The 20,699-nt window shown below is 39.8% G+C and overlaps 2 protein-coding genes and 1 long non-coding RNA gene across 23 annotated transcripts in view; 1 reads left to right on the top strand and 2 right to left on the bottom strand.

Annotated features, from left to right (window-relative positions):
* Positions 1–20,699, top strand: part of SoxN (SoxNeuro) — a 212,283-nt gene that overhangs the window by 14,987 nt on the left and 176,597 nt on the right. For 6 of the 19 annotated variants that reach the window (XR_011159914.1, XM_069049045.1, XM_069049039.1 and 3 more), the window contains one exon: positions 14,431–14,454. The exons of the other annotated variants lie outside the window; for them this stretch is intronic. The gene's annotated coding sequence lies outside the window, so the exon portion shown is untranslated. The remainder of the gene's footprint in view (positions 1–14,430; positions 14,455–20,699) is intronic. 19 annotated transcript variants of the gene reach the window in all.
* On the bottom strand, positions 2,184–2,787 carry LOC138130975 (uncharacterized). The gene is made up of 2 exons (XR_011159681.1): positions 2,657–2,787; positions 2,184–2,590 (listed from the first exon to the last, which is right to left on the bottom strand). It is a non-coding gene; the product is annotated as an uncharacterized lncRNA (long non-coding RNA).
* LOC138130973 (uncharacterized) lies at positions 3,005–8,376 on the bottom strand. 3 transcript variants are annotated; one of them, XM_069047710.1, is made up of 4 exons: positions 8,237–8,350; positions 5,957–6,126; positions 3,977–4,236; positions 3,005–3,661 (listed from the first exon to the last, which is right to left on the bottom strand). In XM_069047710.1, exons 2-4 carry the CDS (start codon positions 5,997–5,999, stop codon positions 3,356–3,358), a joined length of 609 nt encoding a protein of 202 aa, XP_068903811.1. In that variant the 5' UTR covers positions 6,000–6,126; positions 8,237–8,350; the 3' UTR covers positions 3,005–3,355. The 3 variants fall into 3 exon arrangements, with proteins under 3 accessions (XP_068903811.1, XP_068903812.1, XP_068903813.1); XM_069047711.1 differs by lacking the exon at positions 5,957–6,126 and having other exon boundaries at positions 8,237–8,376; XM_069047712.1 differs by lacking the exons at positions 5,957–6,126; positions 8,237–8,350 and adding an exon at positions 7,948–8,197.

Below are 20,699 nucleotides of genomic sequence, written 5' to 3'. Positions count from 1 at the left end.
TGGGGGTCCAGACGGTCCGAACTCAACAGACGCGCGCTGCTTGCCTTCCTGGCTCATTGTGAACGTCTGACAATGAGCCTTTCACAAACTAACCGCTCCCTGCCTATTCACTCCTGCATATTAGATAGAGCGTTAATCATTCCGCCGCCAATTTATAAGATATTGGACGTTCGGTGTCGAAAACGGGCTCCGGGACCACCGGCCATTATCGCACTCTGCAACCGCAAACGCTAACGGATGCAACTCGTCCTGGATTGGTGCCGATGCAGTTTTACGAATGACCTCGTAATTGGAAAGAATCGAGTCTTATTGTAGTTTTGGCGGATGCGCCGGGCCCAATGAACATTGACACAGTTCCTAATTTCAATTTCTTTTGTTTAATTCTTTAACGCTAGTTGAAGAACAGTCATTTATTTTTCGTATTCAATTTTTACACACTTTTGAAAAGCGTTTCATAGCAAAAATGTTTGCCATTGAAGCCTTTACTGTGACGTCGCGATCAAAAACAATTGCTGCCTTAAGGCTATGTGTTCTAGATGGCAGATTTTGCGGTGAACTGTCAAAGAAACGTCAGTTTTAAAGCAACGGTGTTGTCGGTAACCTTGAAAAAAATTTCGATTTCGGCAAAGTTTACGGACGTTACCTGTAATTTAAGCAACAATAATCCCAGAATAAGTGGTAAAATGGGTTTAACCGTTGAAGATAAAATATTAATCATTAACAATCAATTAATTGATAGTAGATTTTTGGAGAGGTAGGCAACCAATAAAACGACTGTCTATAGCAAGTATAGATATGTGTATCAAGCTAAGAAAGATTTAATGTTTTTTCATAACTCCATAAAACCTGAAACTAGTTTGCTTTTTAATGTTCCCTTTTTTTTCTGTAAGTATATTTCAAAATATGTATTTCGTTATTATCCTTAGACTACCGGTGGGTGGTCTCGAATCGAATTCTGTGTTACTTTTTACATCAGAAAATACAATAGCCGATAATGTGCTAACACCCATATCCATATCTGTTCAAATTGAATCGTTAATGGTTGTTGATGTTACAATGATACAGTGAGATGTATCGCTTCCCACCCTCACCCTAGCTATAAATCTGCGGTGTAAAACAATTGCATGTTGCCCTTCCAACCGTCCCAAGACCCACGTGTCGGATGTAATATAATGTCAAAAGAGACATGCGATTCTTTTTTTTGGTCCCATCGGGTGTGGTTGTCACCCTTTATTACACTGCACCTCGTGCTGTTAAATGGGAGATTACGTTCCAAGTGAACAAAGAAATGGCTGCTGTTTGATAACATCGTTGATCACACTATAGATATTTCCGTAATTGTAACGTGTCGTTTTGATTAGTTTTTTAATGCACGGTTGCATAATAAAGTAAAAAGATATTTTGAATTTTTGAGGAGAATTAAAAAAAAAACGTTCTATCCTAGTTTATTAATGATTCTGTCAAATGTCAACTAAATTGAGAACTTCAAATTGCCAAAAAGATAATTATTTTGTGCTATGTTCAGTTTTCGGTTTTAAACTTGTTTTAAAATTGCGATTACAAATGTTGCAGTGAATCTTTGTCATAACTGTCAAACTGTTTGACACGTAAAATTGCAAGTTACAAAAATCCATAAAAATAGTGACATTATGCCAATAAGTACTATTCCGGACACGGAATCTGGGCCAACATTTTTTTGACATTTCTAAAAAAATGATGTAAACCAATCATTAGTGTCATCAATAAATGACAATTATTAAAAATCCCTTTGAAGTTTTTCTTGTGACATCAAAAAAGCAGGGAAATGGCATTATCGAGACAAAAGTTGGGTTATATTCAATAAAGGCCAGTTCACACATATTTGTCAGTTAAATGTCAGTTGTGGCCAAGATTCCATGTCCGGAATAGTACTTTTATCTTTGTCACACTCACGGCACTTATCGACTTAAAGAGAGGACATCTCTCTTAATTTGGAGTTTCAAAAATGAGGAACACAGATGAGGAATGAGTTGTAGTTACCTTATTATCAAAGAATCTTATTATTTATCATCGAGAACGCCAACGGTGCGCAACGTCGCCCTAGCGGCGGCGACGCGATTCATTGTACGCGTTCAAAGCTCAAATGCCGACAGTTCAGCTATTTCCTCACAGATGGCGCGCTTGGGGTTAAAGCAACAAGTGGGTGTAGTAAAATATAAATGTCAGTTTATTGCAATTAGTTTACATAACTGATTAACAAAAAATATTATTCGTGACACATTAATACACGTAATTAGCTGAAAGTACAGATACAGAATTAACACAACAAGACACTTGATTTGGTGAACTTTTTGAACAAAATTCACTTCTTTTTTTTAAGACAACACGGCTTTTTCTTCCCGCAGAAAGGACAGATCGATTCAGACGCAGCAGGTGTTATGAAACTGCCCCATCCCAGAATATTTTCAGATAAGTTGAGAATATTTCGATTACGGTACATCACTCTAACGGACCAGAACTTCATCTCTTCGTCGGCGTCTGTGGTTGGAGTTGCTTCTTTTTTTTTCTTTTTTTCGTCATCATCAGCATTTGTTGCTGCATCCTGCACCGACTATTTCAAAAGCACACATTGAAGTTTTCTTGTAATTAATTTGATTTAAAAATAAAAAGTACTAACCTCAGGTTGGATGTCAGCTGAAGCTGGAGTGTCGTCTTTGGTGTTGTTTAAATTTGGTGCTGGAAAAAGAAAAAAAAAAGAGTTTAGTCAGTTAATGTCAGACCACAATTTTTTGTGTTTACCTTGCGAATCCATCTTACCGAATGACAAGTTCAGAATTTTGGAAATTGTGGTTTCTTATCGCCAATAAGATAAGGGAGGGGACGAAAGGTAGAGGAGGTAAATTTTCTCGGAAAGAAGTTAATTTAGGTTCATCACTAATTCAGGAAGATAAACATTTTTGCACTTGAAATTAAAGATTTTAAATTGATGGTGCGAGATTTGGGCAATGTTTGTAAAAATTGAAAGTATAGTTACACAACTGGTTTATTGTTTTTGTCCAGAATCACATTTTCAGTCTTGGCAAAAAAACAAACGATATTACAAAATTACATAAAATATTCACAACCATGTCTTTGTCGGCTAGACCAAACTAGCTCATAAAAATAATATCACTAAAAACACTTCATTGAAATCTTACGCAATAAAATTTAGCCACCGAAATGAGATTAGTTAAGTACAAAAAGTAAAAAAAAATCAATGCGATCGTTAAAATACTGTGCTATTCGCCGAACTTGTAAGTAAAAAATGTATCTTGTAGGTACAACATTACCAACAAATAATACAAAAACAAAATATATGTCATTGCAGCAAAATTCGTCAATCGTAATGTGGTTCAATGTATCCGCACCCCTCACGAGGACACTTCATCTCGACGTAATCAGGTATCGTTGCACCCGCCACGCGGGAATACTGCGATCTGTTGTTGAAAAAGTAGACGATTCCTTCCTTGAGTTGAGCTGGTTTAAAAAAGGTGGAATTTTCACGCATGTTGCTGGCCAAGTTTAGAATATTTCGATTCTGATGTATGATCTCTTGTGGAAGGGGCGTCTCTTTCGCGAGCGGATCATCTTTTATTTCGCTGGCTTGAGTATTGTCATCAAGAACGCTGTCGTTATTTCCATTCTACGAACAAGAAACATTATTAATACAGATGAAAAACAAAATTGTTTTTAGTTTAGAAGGAAAACACTTTTTCGGTTGAAAGACCCTCACGTGTCATTTTCTTCTTTGATGATTCCAGGAACAAATTGTCCTTCGATGAAACATAATTTTGTATTTAGAGTCATTCGTTTGTTCATTTAGCTGATCTTATGACCACCCGAATTTAATTTACCTTTGAGAAAATCTTTTTCTCCTATAATCCTTTTCGGCTAGTTTAAATGCAAAGAGGATTACATTGTTTTTAGTTAATTGCTTGGGTACCTTTTGTACGTTTACCTGGGTTTGATTTGTTTCCCAGAGGAGATCGAAGTAGTTTGTTAAACTCTTTTGTGAGCTTGGTTCACTGGCCATGGAGGATATTCCGCTTTCTTGGGAGCAAGTACTGCCTTCGGTGGATGCCACCGAAGTCATGCTGGGACTCTTGAGCAAAACCGCTCCTTGATCATATATGTCGTTCAGGTCATCCGAGAAGGAGGATTTGTTGAGGCCAGATAAGGCAACAGCTACGGGAAGGGCCATTTCGATTTGATTTGTTGCTGAAAAAACAACACAAATGTTTTCTGACTTGAGTTCTTTTTTATTAATTAAAATAATAAAAACGCAGGAGACGTAACTGTCCCAAACAATTCAGTTAGGATTTTCTGTTTGGCCTGGAGCCAAATTAGAATATTTCTTGCAGTGCAGAGCAAGAAACAATCACAGCTTTACGATGCGATACGATAATTTTAGTGTTGAAACATTATTTCCGCTCTTGTTAGGAAATATTCCACTTTTCCTAACTCAAATTAGTATTGAAATATATTAGTTTTCCAAACTCTTGTAGAAAATAGTTATTTATTTAACGAGTTCGTGTGTAATTTTGGCCTCTCGTTTCACTCGAGTTTTAAACTGGTCCACTCATGCCAAAAAAAGCCCAAATTACACAAGAACGAGTTGAATACAACGTTTTTTTGTTCGACGAGCCCCTTAAAGGCTCCAAATCGCTAAAAATCTTTAAAATTAGCTTGACGTTTCTTTTTGACAAGTTGTCAAATTTATCAAAATCCGTTCACACAGGAGAAAATTCTCAAATTCTGACAGTGTCGAACAAAAAAGTTACTTTCCATTGTAGTTGAAGTTTTATTCCGCTTTCGAAAAAATGTGATTTTGACTATTTTTCAAATACTGGCACATAAATTTTGTTTTTGTTGTTGCATCTAATAACGCGTCCGATTCCAGAAAGAGGGTTATAATTATTTTCTACGAAGGTTTGCTGCAGGCACCGACAATAATTACTGCAGTCACTCTAATACCATAAAGGATATCGTTGACTTCAATAGCAATAATATACTTTAGTACAGTCATTAGGAGACTATTAGCACATTTAAAAAAACACTAGGCCGTCCTGCTTTACCTGTTTAGGGTTCTAGGAATGTCTGGAACCCAAGACCTGGAAATAAGGGTATTATGTGGGGACTTTTATTATTAAAAGTATTAAACAATGAGTTTTGGAAATGAGCATTAGTCACTGCGGTCAGAACGTTAATCCTGTGGGACAGTTGCCCGCCTCGTCATCAAAAATTGATTGTTTTGAATTCCTCTAATTGAAGTAATTTTCACATTAGAAAACGGGTGCATCGTTTTTAAAATAAAACACGTATCGCTGGAAATATTTAAATGTCAGTATTCAATTGTATAAAGTGTCTCTAAAAGTCCTCTGGAATTGTGCGGCTCTATAATTTAATTGTGTCAAACTAAGTAGCCGTTAAAGCCGTCAAATCAGATGACAACTGTCAAATTAATGTAAAATTATTAAATCTTAGCCTGATGTCAGTTGTTTTGTTGCGATTTTGTGATCTTTCATCAATTTATAATCGCATGTTCATAAACGACTGTGAAAATAAAATACCTACTTTTTGATGATTTCATTATTGTTTAAACCAATGTTTGCTTGCTTGTTGGATAAAAAATAAATTTAATAATAAGTAAGTACACTGAATAAATATTTATTCTTCCACTATCTAAAAAAAAAACGTGCACAGTAGTAAATTTGTGATTTAGTTCATCTTATGTCACGTAGATCCGCGTTGATTGGTTTGATAAAGGAAATAAGTAGGTATTATCAGAAAATGATTATAAAGTTATGACACAGGAAAATAATTCACTCGGCTTTGTTTCCGAAAAACATTATTTTATCAACATTTAAAATTTCTCGAACAAAAATTGATTTTCACACATTTTCGGAAAAATCTATGCAAGGATAAAAACATTTATTACCTTTTAAGATTGTGGATTCGTTGGCTTTCAAAGATAATCTCATTAAAGACGCCTCATAAATCCTTACAAAATGACATCGTTTTGATCGTGATTAACGGTTTTGTTTATGACAATTGTTGCCTCAATGCTATTTTCTTATATTCGTTAACTAACGTTTTTACGTAATTTTGCTAAAATTTAATTTTAGTAAATAGATATTTCTTATCATGCCGAATCAAGTGAGATAAAGTAGATTCTGTTACGGTTTTAGACTGATATGGAGTCATTCATTTTCAATGATATGAATGATCTAAATAATGTAAAATTATAAAGTTGTCAAGCTAGTACCGATGAACAATAGTTGTTTGAACTAATTACTTCATAGCAATATTAATAATAATAATAAATCGTTTGGTGTTGTGCTGAACCGAAAATGTCATATTTAATAAATTCGTATAGATTCCTAAAAAATGCGTTGTAAGAGTCATTGTGGTTTACAAAACCATTAATGTGTTTGTGAGCAGAATCATATGACAAAAGTAATTTCATAGCTACATTCTGAATATTTATTATAGTAGATATTATTAAAATTAAATTTGAACAGAAGTACCTACTGCAAGATATCAATAATGAGTAATGACGGAAGTAAATATACGTGTTTATCGTGTAGGTAGAAAACAAATATTATTCTTTGATTAGAAACCTACAAAAGAAGGTGTCAGATATAATTAGTTTATTGGAGGAATTGATTTTCTTTTATCTTTAATTATCTTTAATTTCACCTAAAGTTAAATTATTAAATGCAGTATTGAAAAAATGGAATAAATAATTATCATTAGTAGATTGGTCATTGTTTAACTTAAATTGTGATCCAAAAATTTTTCGGTTATAGCCCCTCGTAAGTAGAGGGGCTATATTTTCGGTTAAAGTAACTAAATATGTAAATCTGTTTAGTAACTTTATTTTCGGTAATTCTGGTGCGACACCTATCGGCGAGTATTCGAAGTGACAGTTAAGAACCAAACGAGGATGCTTTGAACTAGAATTACAGGGAACGTTTCTGGCGACATCTCTTATTCAGATATGTAAAGCGAGATTTTATTGACTTGTATTTTTATAAACAGAAATTGATGTTCACTCATAATTTAAATAATTTTTGTAATATTTGTTTAACTAATATTGTTTCGACTGCTTAAGATGTTGTTATGACACATCCATCATCCTATTATTGTTAAAAAATTTAATTTGAACAGAAGTACCTACTGCAAAATATCGATTAAGGAAGTAGATACTGACGTTAGTTATTTACAGTGCATATAATCAATCATTCGCGTACGCTTCTACTGCGAAGAATCAAATAATTATGTTTATCATAGATATTTATTTGATTAGAAAATGTTACTTTTTAAGTTACAAACCTACAAAAAAAAGTGTCAAATACAATTAGTTTATTAGAGTGATTAATTTTCGTTTACCTTTTTAATGAAACCTAAAATTAAATTTTTAACGCAATATTGAAAAAATTGAATTATGTACCAATTATTACTAGGTATGGTGAATATTCAACTATAATCAAAATATTTCAATTTTCTTAAAGATAATATGTATTTCGAAACCGAAGCAAATCGAATTAATATGTATGCATTCATAACAGTCTTACAGACTAAGGAACCAATTTAAATTAAAATTTTTGATGAATTGGGTGAAAAATGCAAGTTAGTAGGTATTAATTCAATTGTTTATTTTTTTTTTAATATTTATTTTATTTGAGGTGCTATATGCGGTGCAAGATAAATACAAATAATTTTCTAATTTGACGAGAATTGTGAGATTAATTAAAAAACGTTAACCGCATTATTAAATAGCAATACGTTGATGTAATAGTTATTAATCTAGTGCTCTAATTATTATTCAGAACCAACATGTTATGTACACATGCACTTTGATCGTTGTCAAGATAAAGAACAACAAAGCCAAAAAATTTTGTTTGTATACAAGACATGAAACTTTACCTTTAGATCTTTACAAACACATAATAACTGTAATTAACTGAAATGAAACAGAGTAGTGACTCTGGCTGTACGTCGTTTACGAATTCGATGTTGTGCAGAAATCATTGTCTTTTACTCCATTATCAGCTAAAGCAAACATAGATAGGCGTACGAATTATTATCAAAACCACCTCAAATTAAAACGTAATATGTAATTGTAATACTACGTACAAAACAAAACGCACATTTTGTATCAGCATGAGCAGAAAGAGTGCCAAAAGAAAATTATGAAAAGAAATGTCGAACTTACCGAAAGGAAAAAAAAACAAACACACAATCCACTCACTCACACATAACGAGCACGAGTCCCTTCAATGTCAAGAACTGTAGATATTGTCGTTTTTCGCATTTTTGCCTCTTAAAATCTTATCAGAGTTACGAAAAAGTTGCGATAAGGGAATTAAATATTTTTTCTTGATGAATACATTGCAGTGCGGTAGATGGCAGCAACTATGCAAGACACAGAGCGTTACAGAGTTCTACTGAAGCGAGTCCTCGAAGCTGTGACTACTGTCCGGTAGGGTGCACCACCACAGCAATCTGTAACATTATTTGAATCGTTAAATTATTTCGTACTTGACCAAGTATAGTGTTGTCTTAGCGAACTATTATTAATATCTACATGTTTATTTAAATTGTTTAACTTAAATTATGATGAAGTTTCGGTAATTCGGATGCGACACCTATCGGCGGATGTTCTAAGCGACAGTTAAGAACAAAACCACTCTACCGGGAACTAGAATTATAGGGAACGTGGCTGGCGACATCTCGTATTGAGATATGCATGTAAAGCGACATTTTAATTAGATTGTATTTTTATAAACAAAAATTGATGTTTACTCATAATTTAAATAATTTTTGTAATGTCTGTTTATTAAATATTGTTTTGACTGTTTATGATGTTGTTCTGCCACTTAATAATCGGCGCTCGTGCTGTATAGGTTGCATAACTTGTTTTACACTTGCACTTGGAACAACATTTTTGTTGCACTTTCTACGCATCAGATTCCTTTTTGTAATTAGCCCTTTTCGGTATCGCGACTCGCCATGAATCATTCCGTCGCTGTCTAACAATGTATAAATAATGAGGGAATTTCGGCGGTAGCATATCGCGTGTCTTTCCAAATTAATTCAGTGGAGTGTGTTTATTCGATTATTTATTTCATGATGACGGCACCCTCGGATCCATTCTTCTCGCGTTACTAATCGCGATTTGACATGCCACGTCTATTTTAATTCCTCCCCACAGATCCGACAACACAATTTTTGCGGCCGCGTTTCAGATTTGATGTGTTCAGTTGTTGGATGCTGCTCCTGCATGTGCACACGTCAAACGATCATCCCTTCATGATGATGGGGCGATGTTTAATTCATAACCATAACACCACTGCAAACACCATACCAGATGGCGTCTTCGCTATTTATACGCTTTCCTCGTTTCACGCTTCAATCACGGACCGGAACCACAAAATTGTGGTAGTACCCGCAGCAGTACCTACTTGATCATGTAAATTCAAGTAGTTGTTCCGACAAGTAGATTTTTTAAACATCCAATTCATGTTTAAAATTTCCACAGATTTTTGAGGGCAGATAAATAAGGGAAACCTTAATTTTCAACGACTTTTTATTGTAAATGTGAGGTAAAGATCAATGACTAACACTTTTCTATAGCATAGTACTGTCAAACAACAATGGAAAAATAATTTAATGTTGTTAAGAAGATAATCAAGAAAGTGAGAAGTACCACAAAATTATCTCTAAGCGAAAAACTTATAAAAAGAATTTCGCATAGATTTTTTTTATTCAAAAAAAAAAGATTCTACTAAAAGATGTTACATAAAAAAATATACAAAATGTTCCTTTCGTAATCAGATTTTTGCTGTTTGAGGAAATTTTACTCTCACATGAATGTCCCCCCAAAACTATTAAATTTTTTACCTAGGTATTCAATTTCTCCTACAAAAAAAAAGTTAGATGTCGTGACTTCTTTGGCCATTTTACTAAATCTATTGCAAGAAAGAATAATGTTTTGTACTATCTTGCTAAAATCATACATTTAAAGGGTTTCTTTGAAAAAATCTAGTCAATAATAATAAGTTATTTTAAATAGTTCTTGTGGTAAAAAATTATAATTATCATTTGCGCTGAACTGAGATGAAATGAGACGTTGTGAAATAATCGCGTCCGATGCTTGATGTGCACGCGAAGTATTGTAGTTAATTATTGAAAGTGTGCAGAAACCTCTTCGTCTGTGGGAGTAGACAATAACAATTTGAGTGAAAAATTTCGCGGTTAATGACCACCGGAGCCCACCCCCGGGGGTGTAAATCGTCCACGATCCCGTCTCCGTGTTAAATCGCGTTATTAACACCGTTTCGCAAATAAGAATCGATAGCGATAGGAGCGCGTGGGGGTGGAAAGTGGCGCGATTTCCTCCCGATTCATTTCCGTCTGTCTAGTGTCCGCATTCTTTCGAACCGCGACCGCTTTCCCTTCGGTGGTGTAGGTCATGAACTTAACAATCAATGATATGTTAACAATAGTCGTTACGTCATGGCATCGTAAACATATTTGCATACATGAAGTGGCGAAACGTCGCGGCGGCGGCGGCGGCGACAGCGGCGGATGCGCGCGCTCCTGCCGGCCGCCGGCGCGACGGCCTCCAATGAGAGAGGTTTAATGGCCGAATGCCCCCTCTGATGGCGCTCGGAAGGCAACTGGTGACGGTGCTTGGACGCGGGAACTGATTAGGCGACGGCGACCACGGTTCCTGCTCCAGGACCTGCAACTGAAACAACAATTTGCCATAAAGCTTCCAAATTTTCAAGACTGGTTAACTCCTGCCTGGATGTCGTGCCATTAAACCAGAATTTGGAACAGGAGATGTGTACAAAGTTTTCTCTGCAATAATTTCAAAACCGTTTGACAAACTATTATTATCTCACCGTATACCCGATGATTCGGCATTCAGGCCGGAGTAGTTTATCATTACGAACAGGGAAATTGAATAATGGTTACATTGTGCAGAAATCTAATAGGTATAAGCAGAAATATTACAATTTGTTTCTCCCTTTAATGTCGAACAACCCCAAAATGTCAAGTTTTTCTGTCATTTCCATTTGGGGTTATGTTTGATTTTTATCGTTACATTTCTTTGAATTTCATCTTGAATCTTTGATAAAATTTGTAAAATAGTGCGTGAAATTTAAACAACAAAGGCTTAAACAACAAAGTAATTATGAGTAAAAGCATACAAGAAGATACACAAAATGCCTACCATCGTTTACAATACAAGCTTCAGCACGACGTGTCCAAGAAAGCTGAACTCGAGTCAGAATGCCTTTGTTTTGACGAATTTCTTGAGCGGCGTTTTGAACGCGCAGCCAAACCACAACCTGAGAAACTCCCAGGTGATTTGCAAGAAATCGAGTACTGGTTCGTGGTTGGTTTTCTTCTGCAACTAAAATGTCAGATCTTTTCGTTGGCGCTTATTCATTTCGAAACGCCCAAAATCGCAAAGATGCTGCATAACGTCTACAAAGTTGGGGAAGTATCTTTTGAGGAAACCTTTCACCGTACATTTGCCGTGCTAGCTTTGAATGTCCACGGGCTTCGCCATAGATCAACCATGTCGGTTTTCTCCAGGTTGAGGTTCTTGTCAAAGTGACTTAATTTTGAACTAAATGACAACAAAAAAAGTCTACTGTGATTTTATTTTGACCCATTTTTTTTCATACAATTCTGCGGCTTCCAAACTTTTTTTGAAAAACTTTTACCTCCTTTTTCTCGAAAAATATCAACATTTTTATAAGGCATTATTGGCTCAATCGTCACCTATTGTGAAGTTCTAGCACTGGCTACAATATCTTCACAACTTTCAAAGTCACCCTGTATTAGATATTTGAACTTTTTGGTACTTTTTTTCCCCCAAAACCCTAACAAAAATTAACCTATTTCCCCGTTGTAGTATTCTAAGTATCGTCTCAGGGCTGTAGGTCTTATAAATCTGTTTTTGCAGCAATTTAACCGTCCATCAAATTTGATATCTCAAAAACGGGTGGTCAAAAATATCAACATTTTTATAAGGCATTATTGGTTCAATCGTCACCTATTGTGAAGTTCTAGCACTGGCTACAATATCTGCACAACTTTCAAAGCCACCCTGTATATTAGATATTTGAACTTTTTGGTACTTTTTTTCCCCAAAACCCTCACAAAAATTAACCTATTACCCCGTTGTAGTATTCTAAGTATCGTCTCAGGGCTGTAGGTCTTATGAATCTGTTTTTGCAGCAATTTAACCGTCCATCAAATTTGATATCTCAAAAACGGGTGGTCAAAAAAAGACTATCTAATGGAACAAATACACCGAAAATAATTGCAGCAGGAAATTGTATGCCTCCATCAGTGGTAGATATTGATTTTCTTTTTTCCTGTGCGATTTAACAGAATCAACGATATACAGGGTGTCTCAAAAATGGCGCCCAATCTCCTAAGGGTCTTAAAGAATAGAGGTCTGGTAAGGTAAATCTCAATACTAAAGTTTGATCGGAACAATAGATTTTGTACAACGTGCTCTTAAATATGCTGATTTCAAAGAGATGTACATATCTCCTTTATTAACAAATTTTACAGGTGAACTATAAATTTTTTTAATGTTTTAATTTTTCCAAGACCTCTTTGAGTAGTGAAACAACACAGAAGTCTTTTTTTAGAGTAATGACCTACCAAAATACGCTAAAATAACAGCTGCTAAACTGACCTCAAAGGAGAATTGGTTTAGTTGATTGTGCGTATCAACCGATGTTGCCACATTTGTTTACATTAAACTCTGTATAATTTGGAAACTAGCCAAAGGAAAAAAAAATTGACAACGAAATTTAACTCTACTCTTCAAATATCTTAACCACTTAAGAGATTGGGCGCCATTTTTGAGACACTCTGTATTGCTGTTTATAACCGAAACATTTCTCAATTCAATCTTTCTGTTGTTAATTTTTTACTTGTTACTAGTTTTTGTTGTTTTTTTTGTCTTCTGGATCAAACGAACGCTCTAGCTGACCGTTCGGATCTTGGATCGGTTCGTTTTCGAAAAATATACGGGGCGTTTAAAAAAATCACCGTTCTCGCAGTCGGGTGTCATCATCCTTGGAAGTATTTACAATTTCCGACCGAGTTTATATAGATCGTCTGCAATACAATGGACTCACCAGCTGGTCGGTCGGCTTTTCAGTGAAGGCATGTGGCAAAATCAATATGAGCTCAGTGGCGCGGACTTGCGGCGATGGCCGGAACCGCTATTGTTAACATCTCGCCGATATTACATCACCATATTACATTTTAATATTGAACGAGAGGGTCCAGATCCAGCCCTGATCCAGAAACGCACACTCGAGTCGCGACCCCTTAATTGGTTCCAGCCAGACTTTCACGCAAAGGGTAGACCCCGCACGGGCGTTTGCAAAAAGAAAGCTAGGTAACCCATGATTATCAATAGGAGTGTCGGTGATTGATCCAGACCCACTCCAAGAACGTAAAGAAATAGATGAAATCTAGCGACCGTGCGAAAGGTAACTTTTTGGTCCAATTTTGTGCGAATCAATCTACGAGATGACTTTCGCTTTTCACGGCTGAGTTCGATGATGAGGTGTCGAGTTCGGGAAAAAGAGAAATGGAGAGTTTGGTGTTGCGAGGGGCGAAGAAGTGATGGTCGCCGCCGCCCGGCGGTCCGCCGGCCCTCGGCGGCCATCCGTCAGCACAGGTGCGCGCCTCCGTCAAGAATTCAAATCGTCCCCTCCCCTCGTCCATAAATCATCGCCAAACTAAACCTAAAATCAACACACAATAGCAAACCATAAAACAAATGACGCTTAAAAATGAGCGTCGTAGCCGTTCAAAAGCGAGAAATGTGTAGCGATATTTCACGGCGGTTGTGAATTCGTGGAAGTCGTCGCATTCTCCAGGTGTCAGCGTGACTGATGGCCCCCCGCGTCACTTCCTCTCCCAATGCCGACTTGACACTCGGCGAAGAGAGGAGGAGAAAAAAAAAATGAAAATAAAATATCGGCGTACCCTGTCAATGGGAGAGGGTCCCATTCATGGGCGCACCTGAGGAATGCGCTAGATGGCGCCCTAATTGCCAACGACTGCGAAAATGGCGTCACCAGCTGCATGTGCGGGTGTCGCGCTCCCAGGTGCGAGAGGCCTTACCTGCGAGAACAATCGGGGCCCGTGCCGCCGCCGCCTTCCAGGAATGTGCAAGGACCAGACACCTTGACTGCATCAATCTTGTCCCGTCGATGGTCGTGATTTTTATGGGGTGCGCAACGACTCACGTGAACATGTTCCACGTGCAATTTTGCAGCAGCGGTCCCAACGTCGACCCTTGCGGCGCGACGCCCTTTCGTTCGGCCATTCTAATATTTCTCTCTTCCTCTGTTGCAGATTACGTCGGATGGCCATTTCGAGGTAAGTCACGTGATCCGGCACGGAGACTTCATTAAAACGTATTTAAGTCGTCGTAATTGAAAGATGGGATTTGTTCATTGTGAACGTCGTCCACAATGGGCGAGTATTTTAGTCCGGGGAAGCGGAAGAACCCCGGACAATGGCCGGATTAGGCGACTCGAGATGGACGCGGTCGTCTTCGCCGCCCTCAATATGAATGTGGCGGCGGACGCGATTTTTGACCGCCCTCGGACCGACGTGATCGAGGTAAATGCGATGGCAAATGTTTTCGTCGGCAAAAAGCAGCTCGGTGGTGGCGCTAACGAGTCATACCCAGCCGCCGCATTAATTTATTCCGAGAGGGGGGATGAAAAATAATCTATTTTCTTTGTAAACTACTTTAGACGGCGTTCAAAGCTGTCGCTTGTAATTATTCAAGTGGGTGTAGTGGCTGCTGAACTTGTAAAGCTCTTAAGTTTTGTTGGCAGGCCTGAGTTCGCTCTACGGTTGCCAACTTCGCCCATTAATTACTATACACAAGCGACTCACGGAACCGCTTCTTATGCTTGTTCATTTTTTCCCCGCCGTATAACGGCCAAAAATTAACGAAATCTTAATTGAGGGGTCTGCACTCGAAAAACTGATTTTTCCGGAATTAATTAATGAAGCGCCACGTGGTCGACAGGAAGCGCCCCGAGATCCCGGAAAAAACGAAAAACAGGCTACAAACAACTCTTCATTCGGTGGCGAAGGTGTCTAGCATAGGTCGCTGCACTAATTGGACCCTCGAGCCATCTCGACGAGCAACTGGAAGGCGACAAATTAAATTAAATCTTCCTGCCGCTGCTCCTGCTAGTGCCACACCTCCGACAACGATGCATACGGGAGTGCCTCAGACTGGCAATTTGCATCCACACATCACGACTGAAACAGAATCATCTGCGGGAATGTTGATGAGGACGTGTCGCCCCATTCATTACGCGTTTACCTCAGCCGCGGCGGCTTTACGAGTTTCGTGGACAAGCAAAAATGACGCATCTCGAATGCATAACGAGGCTGTGAAGAGGATTGGGTAAAAAAATACGCGACAAATTATAATTACGAGCGAAAAATCTTCGAGCAAGACGATCGGGAACTATTTGTCCGGCCGGATGTTTCGAGGGATGAGCAAATTATCGTGATTATTTTCGGACGCGGTCTTTGATGCGTGCGGCGCTTAAATAGTTGATAGTGTGCCGCCGCCCCCTGAACGAGGCGCAAAAGCGCGCAACTCCGATAATAGAGCCGTCCACGGCCATAAATATCACGAGGCAAAGATGTTGGCAAGGCAAATCCCGCAGTTTCGTAATACAAACATATCGCTGCCTCTTTAGTGCCAGCAAATCTAGTTCGGAAGGCATTTGTAGTAAGGAGCTGGGAGAGAGGAAGCATCTTCTGTCGGGAGATGAATTGGCAAAGTTCCTCGCAGGAAGCGGGAGCGCTAAGACAAAGTGGAAAGCCACCCCAACTTTATGTGGGATATATGCATTTCTACGTCGTCATCTCTTCTTGTGTATGCTCGGGGCGAGCGAGTGTCTGTTTGCGCGATAAATCGACTCCGGGACGCCGGAAATCTTCTTATTTTCGAATTTATTGCCGGAGAACCGGCGAGGTTTGCGACCGGGCTGACCGCCGGGACGTGAGGAGGATACCGTGGACTCTACGGTATTACCGAACCGATCGATCAAAGCGCAAAAAACAAAAATGTCAAGGTGCTGCGGGAACTGATCAATCCTTTGCCAGGATAGGTCATCGTCGGAGAATGAAGTGGATTTTTGACGTCTTATTTTATCATTTTGTGGTGATTTAGAATGTGGTGGAGTTATTTTTTTTATCGTTTTGGGGCAGACTAAATCGGATTTAGATCGGTAATAGATATTTACGATACAAGTGGGATATGAGCATTATTTACAAACGCGTGCGAAAAATCGCACAAGCTTGTTATAAAAAAGCGTGCAGTAATGAAAATAGTTTCGGGTGTTTGGAGAAACTGTTCGGGGGCCGAAAAGTAAGGTGGTTAGTGGGGCACGTTTTGCGCTTGTTTCACTTGAAATATAATCACGGCCGCCGTGTCCCTTAAGTGCCTTAAGTGAGATTAGACTTTAGTCGGAATCTAATAAAGTCGATTTTTATTCAGCTCAGTCCCGGTCGCCTCTCTAAATTCTAAAATGCACCGCACCTCGATCTTCATTCTTCGTGAGTCGCGCCTCGCCTTCCTTCCCCCAAAGCTCTCTTATCTGAAACTGCACTACCCCAGTTAAAATTCCTATCGGCACCATAATTGAATCGAAAAACACATTGAGCGTGTGTCTCGGGGTAGCGAGCTTTAATCCAATTGTACGCGCCGCCAACACAATTCATTACCACCTAATCAAGTTCCACAACATTGCGTCAGGACGGCCATCTGCTATCTGTTCGACGCTCCAGTAATTGCCTCGATGGGAATTCCGCCAGTTCCGTACCCAAATTATCGCCGAATTAAAAACGACAACGACCACGACGATGGCTTTGACGAGAGATTGTCCACGGGACTCGTCACAAGACAGATGTAAATAACACGTGGTTAGAAAAAGTGATTTTACGTCCGACGGTATTAACAGTAGAGAATGATTCTAACAAGAGGTTAATCCCGTAATATGACTTAAACGACCTTTTCACAATTCCAGCTTGAATGGTGCTACAATATGGACTTTTAAATGCACACCAAGTATAAACACGTAATAATACCCAATAGAGATGAAGGATGACAATGGTAGCGCGTTGAATTAAAACTTCTGTTGGCGTCTCTTTCTGGCGCATCGGCCACCAAGAGCATAATTTGCAATCTAAATCCATTCATCTGTCCCGCATTTCGATCCCGGAGCGGCCGCTCTTTAGACACGCGTGGTTAGGGAGCTTAACAATTATCAGAGGTGTCCACTTATTTATAAATAAAGGCGACGATCTATGGGCCATTGTGGCATCCAATATGTCATCCGGTAATGGTGCAAAACGACCGCGCAACCAACGGTGCTGCACACCTCCAGAATTGCTCATCAACGTTCTCGAAAAATTTTCAACCGTGACGATGACCTGGGCTGGACAGCAGAGGAGGAAAAAATCTAAAAGGGTCCAGGAGATCATCTTCTCGTCGAGAAAATAATACATACGGCGTTGCTTGTTGAGTTTTTATCGCGGAGAAATGTTTCGGTGTCCTTTTGTAGAGAAACGCCGAATTTATTTTCCCTTATTTTTGTTAAAAAAAAATCAATCCTGTTCGAGTCGTTGCTGCGCTCTAATTAATTAAAATTCGTCGTGGCGATGGGCGTCAGTAAAGTTTTCCAGTTTCCATCCGAGGATTTCTGCTCCCGTGAAGAAAATGAAATCGCGCCGCCCCCCACAAACGTTTATGCTTCGCTCGCGTCTTTGCAATTAGTTAAACGAAGTTCCTCAGATGTCACGTGGAATACAGATGGAATTTACGCCGCTGCACATCACCGAAATTACTCCTATTCATTTGCGAAACACTTGCCAGACAGAAGAAGCTCGACCTGGGGGATTCACAACCGTGTGAGTGCGAGAAGCGGTCGAGTAAACTGCAGGTGGCGGTGTCGCGGCTTTATCGCGGGGCGAGCCGCTTTCTCCGTTCCAGGACGACGTCCTGTCGCAGGAAGCGCCAGTAAAAAGCGGTTTAGATAAAGGCGGCCTTATCTGCGGCGTGTTGTGTTCGGTGGCAAAGCAGATATTTTCTCGTTTGGCCGGGGCCAGGCCACCGGCGCGACATAATGCTTTACATAAGTTAAAATTATCGGACATCTCCTGCCCACGCGCGGGACACTATCTCGTGCATACATTACGGCCCGTGGCCCCTTTATCCTGATTTACGAGCGGCAAGGATCGAGACGTCCGCAAGGGCGATAATTGCGCCGTATTCGACGACGGGTAATTGCCCCAGGTCCACCGAAGACGATTTAATACGTTCCCCAACAAACAACCAATTATTTAGCTCTATCTGATCGGAAAAGGTGGGGATTAAGGCAAAATTTCAAAACAAACATTTGAAATTTATTATTTGTTGTTTATTTTCATTTCTAATGAGATTTTCAAACTGTCAGCTTTTTAGCGTACCGAGAAAAAAATTGTCGCCGAGGCCGCTTCCGGCCGAGGCACGACAATCTCGAGGTGTACACAACATTTTTTGTGATAACAAATATGATGATTTTTTTGGGAATGACTCATTACATATTTAGACGGAGTTGTATAAATTCGAACTAGGGTCGGAACAAGAAGAAGAAACTGAAAAATTGACGCGTTCTCGCCATTGTTATTCTAAGCGTCGCTGGAAATAATTCCGGATCTGTGGCGTATACATTAAGACAGAAACCGGGGCCCTGGTCGTGACACTTCATGAATATTGTTGACGTGCAGACCGCCGATAATGCCGAAATGACGTCAGAACACGTGTCTCCCGCCCCCTCGTTTACCGCCACTCGAACTATTTAACCTCCAATTTTGGCCTTATTAAAAAGGCAAATATTTGTGTGAACGCACAACCGGTCCAGAAATCGAATTTCACGCACTTTAAACTTTCCCCAGAACAAACATGTTTTTCCCCGGAAGACGAGACGGGCGCCCCCTCGCGGCCCGACCGAATTGCGTTTTGATTGCTGCGAACCAGCGCCAAATATAATAAAGTGGACAATATAAAATCAGGCGGACCGTAATTAGACGGGAAGGGTCGCGGTAAGTCGATTGACCCGCCCTCTGTCGGCCGCCTCTGTCAAAACCAAGGTACGGGACACAACACTTCATTTAGTATTCTAATTGAAGCCGCTCACAAACCACCCCTCCAACTTAAATTCAATCAAATTGTTAATCGACTATATTAAATGTTGTACGGCGGTTGTGTACTCGGTGCAACGGGGACAGATTTTAATGAGGTTGAAGCCTGACGGCGGCGGCGACCCGATGCAAAAATATGACAGACCGAGATTCGGTAAACAGCGATTTGGAAGGGGGCGGCGACGAACTCCACCAGAAACGACGACTTGTTTTGTTCTTCGACCTTCGTTCCCTCACTTTTTTTTACCACACTCCCGTCACGTGGAGTACCTACTCCCGGTACTGAACTTGCAGATTTTCGTTCGAAATTAGAACTTTTAAAAACCAACCGATAGAGGGGGATCCGGCGGCGGCGGCGGAGTTTTTTCCGTCGCCATTGGATGACGACCCATCGAATCAATCCGGAAGACAAAAGGAGGTAATCAAATACTCGCACATTCCGGGCACATCCTGAGACGTGCCCACCCGAACTAACTCTCTTAATTACCACCGCTGAAAGCGACTCCGGGAAAAGTTCCCTAGACTTAATTACCCGGAATAATTGTCAGGCCTTGTTAGCTCCATGTGATGTGAGTTGCCCCGGAACAATCCTTTCTCATATTCGACGATTCCCGTCAAAACTGATTAACTATGATAATGAGGGGGGCCTTGACCGGATATCCGCCGTCTCTTAAAAAATCGTTATGTCGCTCGTGAGAACCCTGCTCCACAAAGAGGATGCCGTCTGGACCGGTTCTCCATGATTTTTCCCATGAACCCGAGGTTAATCAAATCGAACGCGAACTGGTTCTGGTTCCATCATAAATTTTGTCCAAACTGCGCCACGAAATTTTGGATCAAAAATTCCACTCGACCAGATTTATCGTCGCGGATTAGCTCCTATCTGAGACCTTATGGTTCTCAACCCTCGCCCACTTTAAACCGTCGCTTTTAATCAGCATCTGGAGTGGCTCGTGTTGGTCACGTGGACGCTCTAGGTACTACACCCACTCGGTCGATTTTTACTCGTGTTTCCCACATTTAAGGCGGCCGTGATGGATGCGACTACTGTGACAACTGGGGTCGAATGGCACTTCATCCACCGCCGGAGCGCTGTGTTTGATTTTATGGGGTGCAATGAATACGCATGCAGGGCCATTGATGAATTAGATGTCCTCGATCGAGGCGCAAATTATTACTGTGGCCGTGGGGTCGGGGGATGGGTGTCGTCGCCCGCCCGCCCAATTAAAAATGCTCCCGGCGATGGGAACCGCTGGCATTTCGGTTGCGGTAATGAACGTTGCCAGACGACGACCGACCAATTTCGATGTTGTTTCAATTTTAAATTACATTTTAATCCGTTGTTGGCGAAATATTTACAGATGTGTAAGCAGAATCGAATTAGCGGCTTTATCGGCATCGATCCC

Source organism: Tenebrio molitor, chromosome 5, assembly GCF_963966145.1.
Source record: "Tenebrio molitor chromosome 5, icTenMoli1.1, whole genome shotgun sequence".
Taxonomy (NCBI): domain Eukaryota; kingdom Metazoa; phylum Arthropoda; class Insecta; order Coleoptera; family Tenebrionidae; genus Tenebrio; species Tenebrio molitor.
Note: the sequence above shows the minus strand (reverse complement) of the source record. Positions and strands in the feature narration are given on the sequence as shown.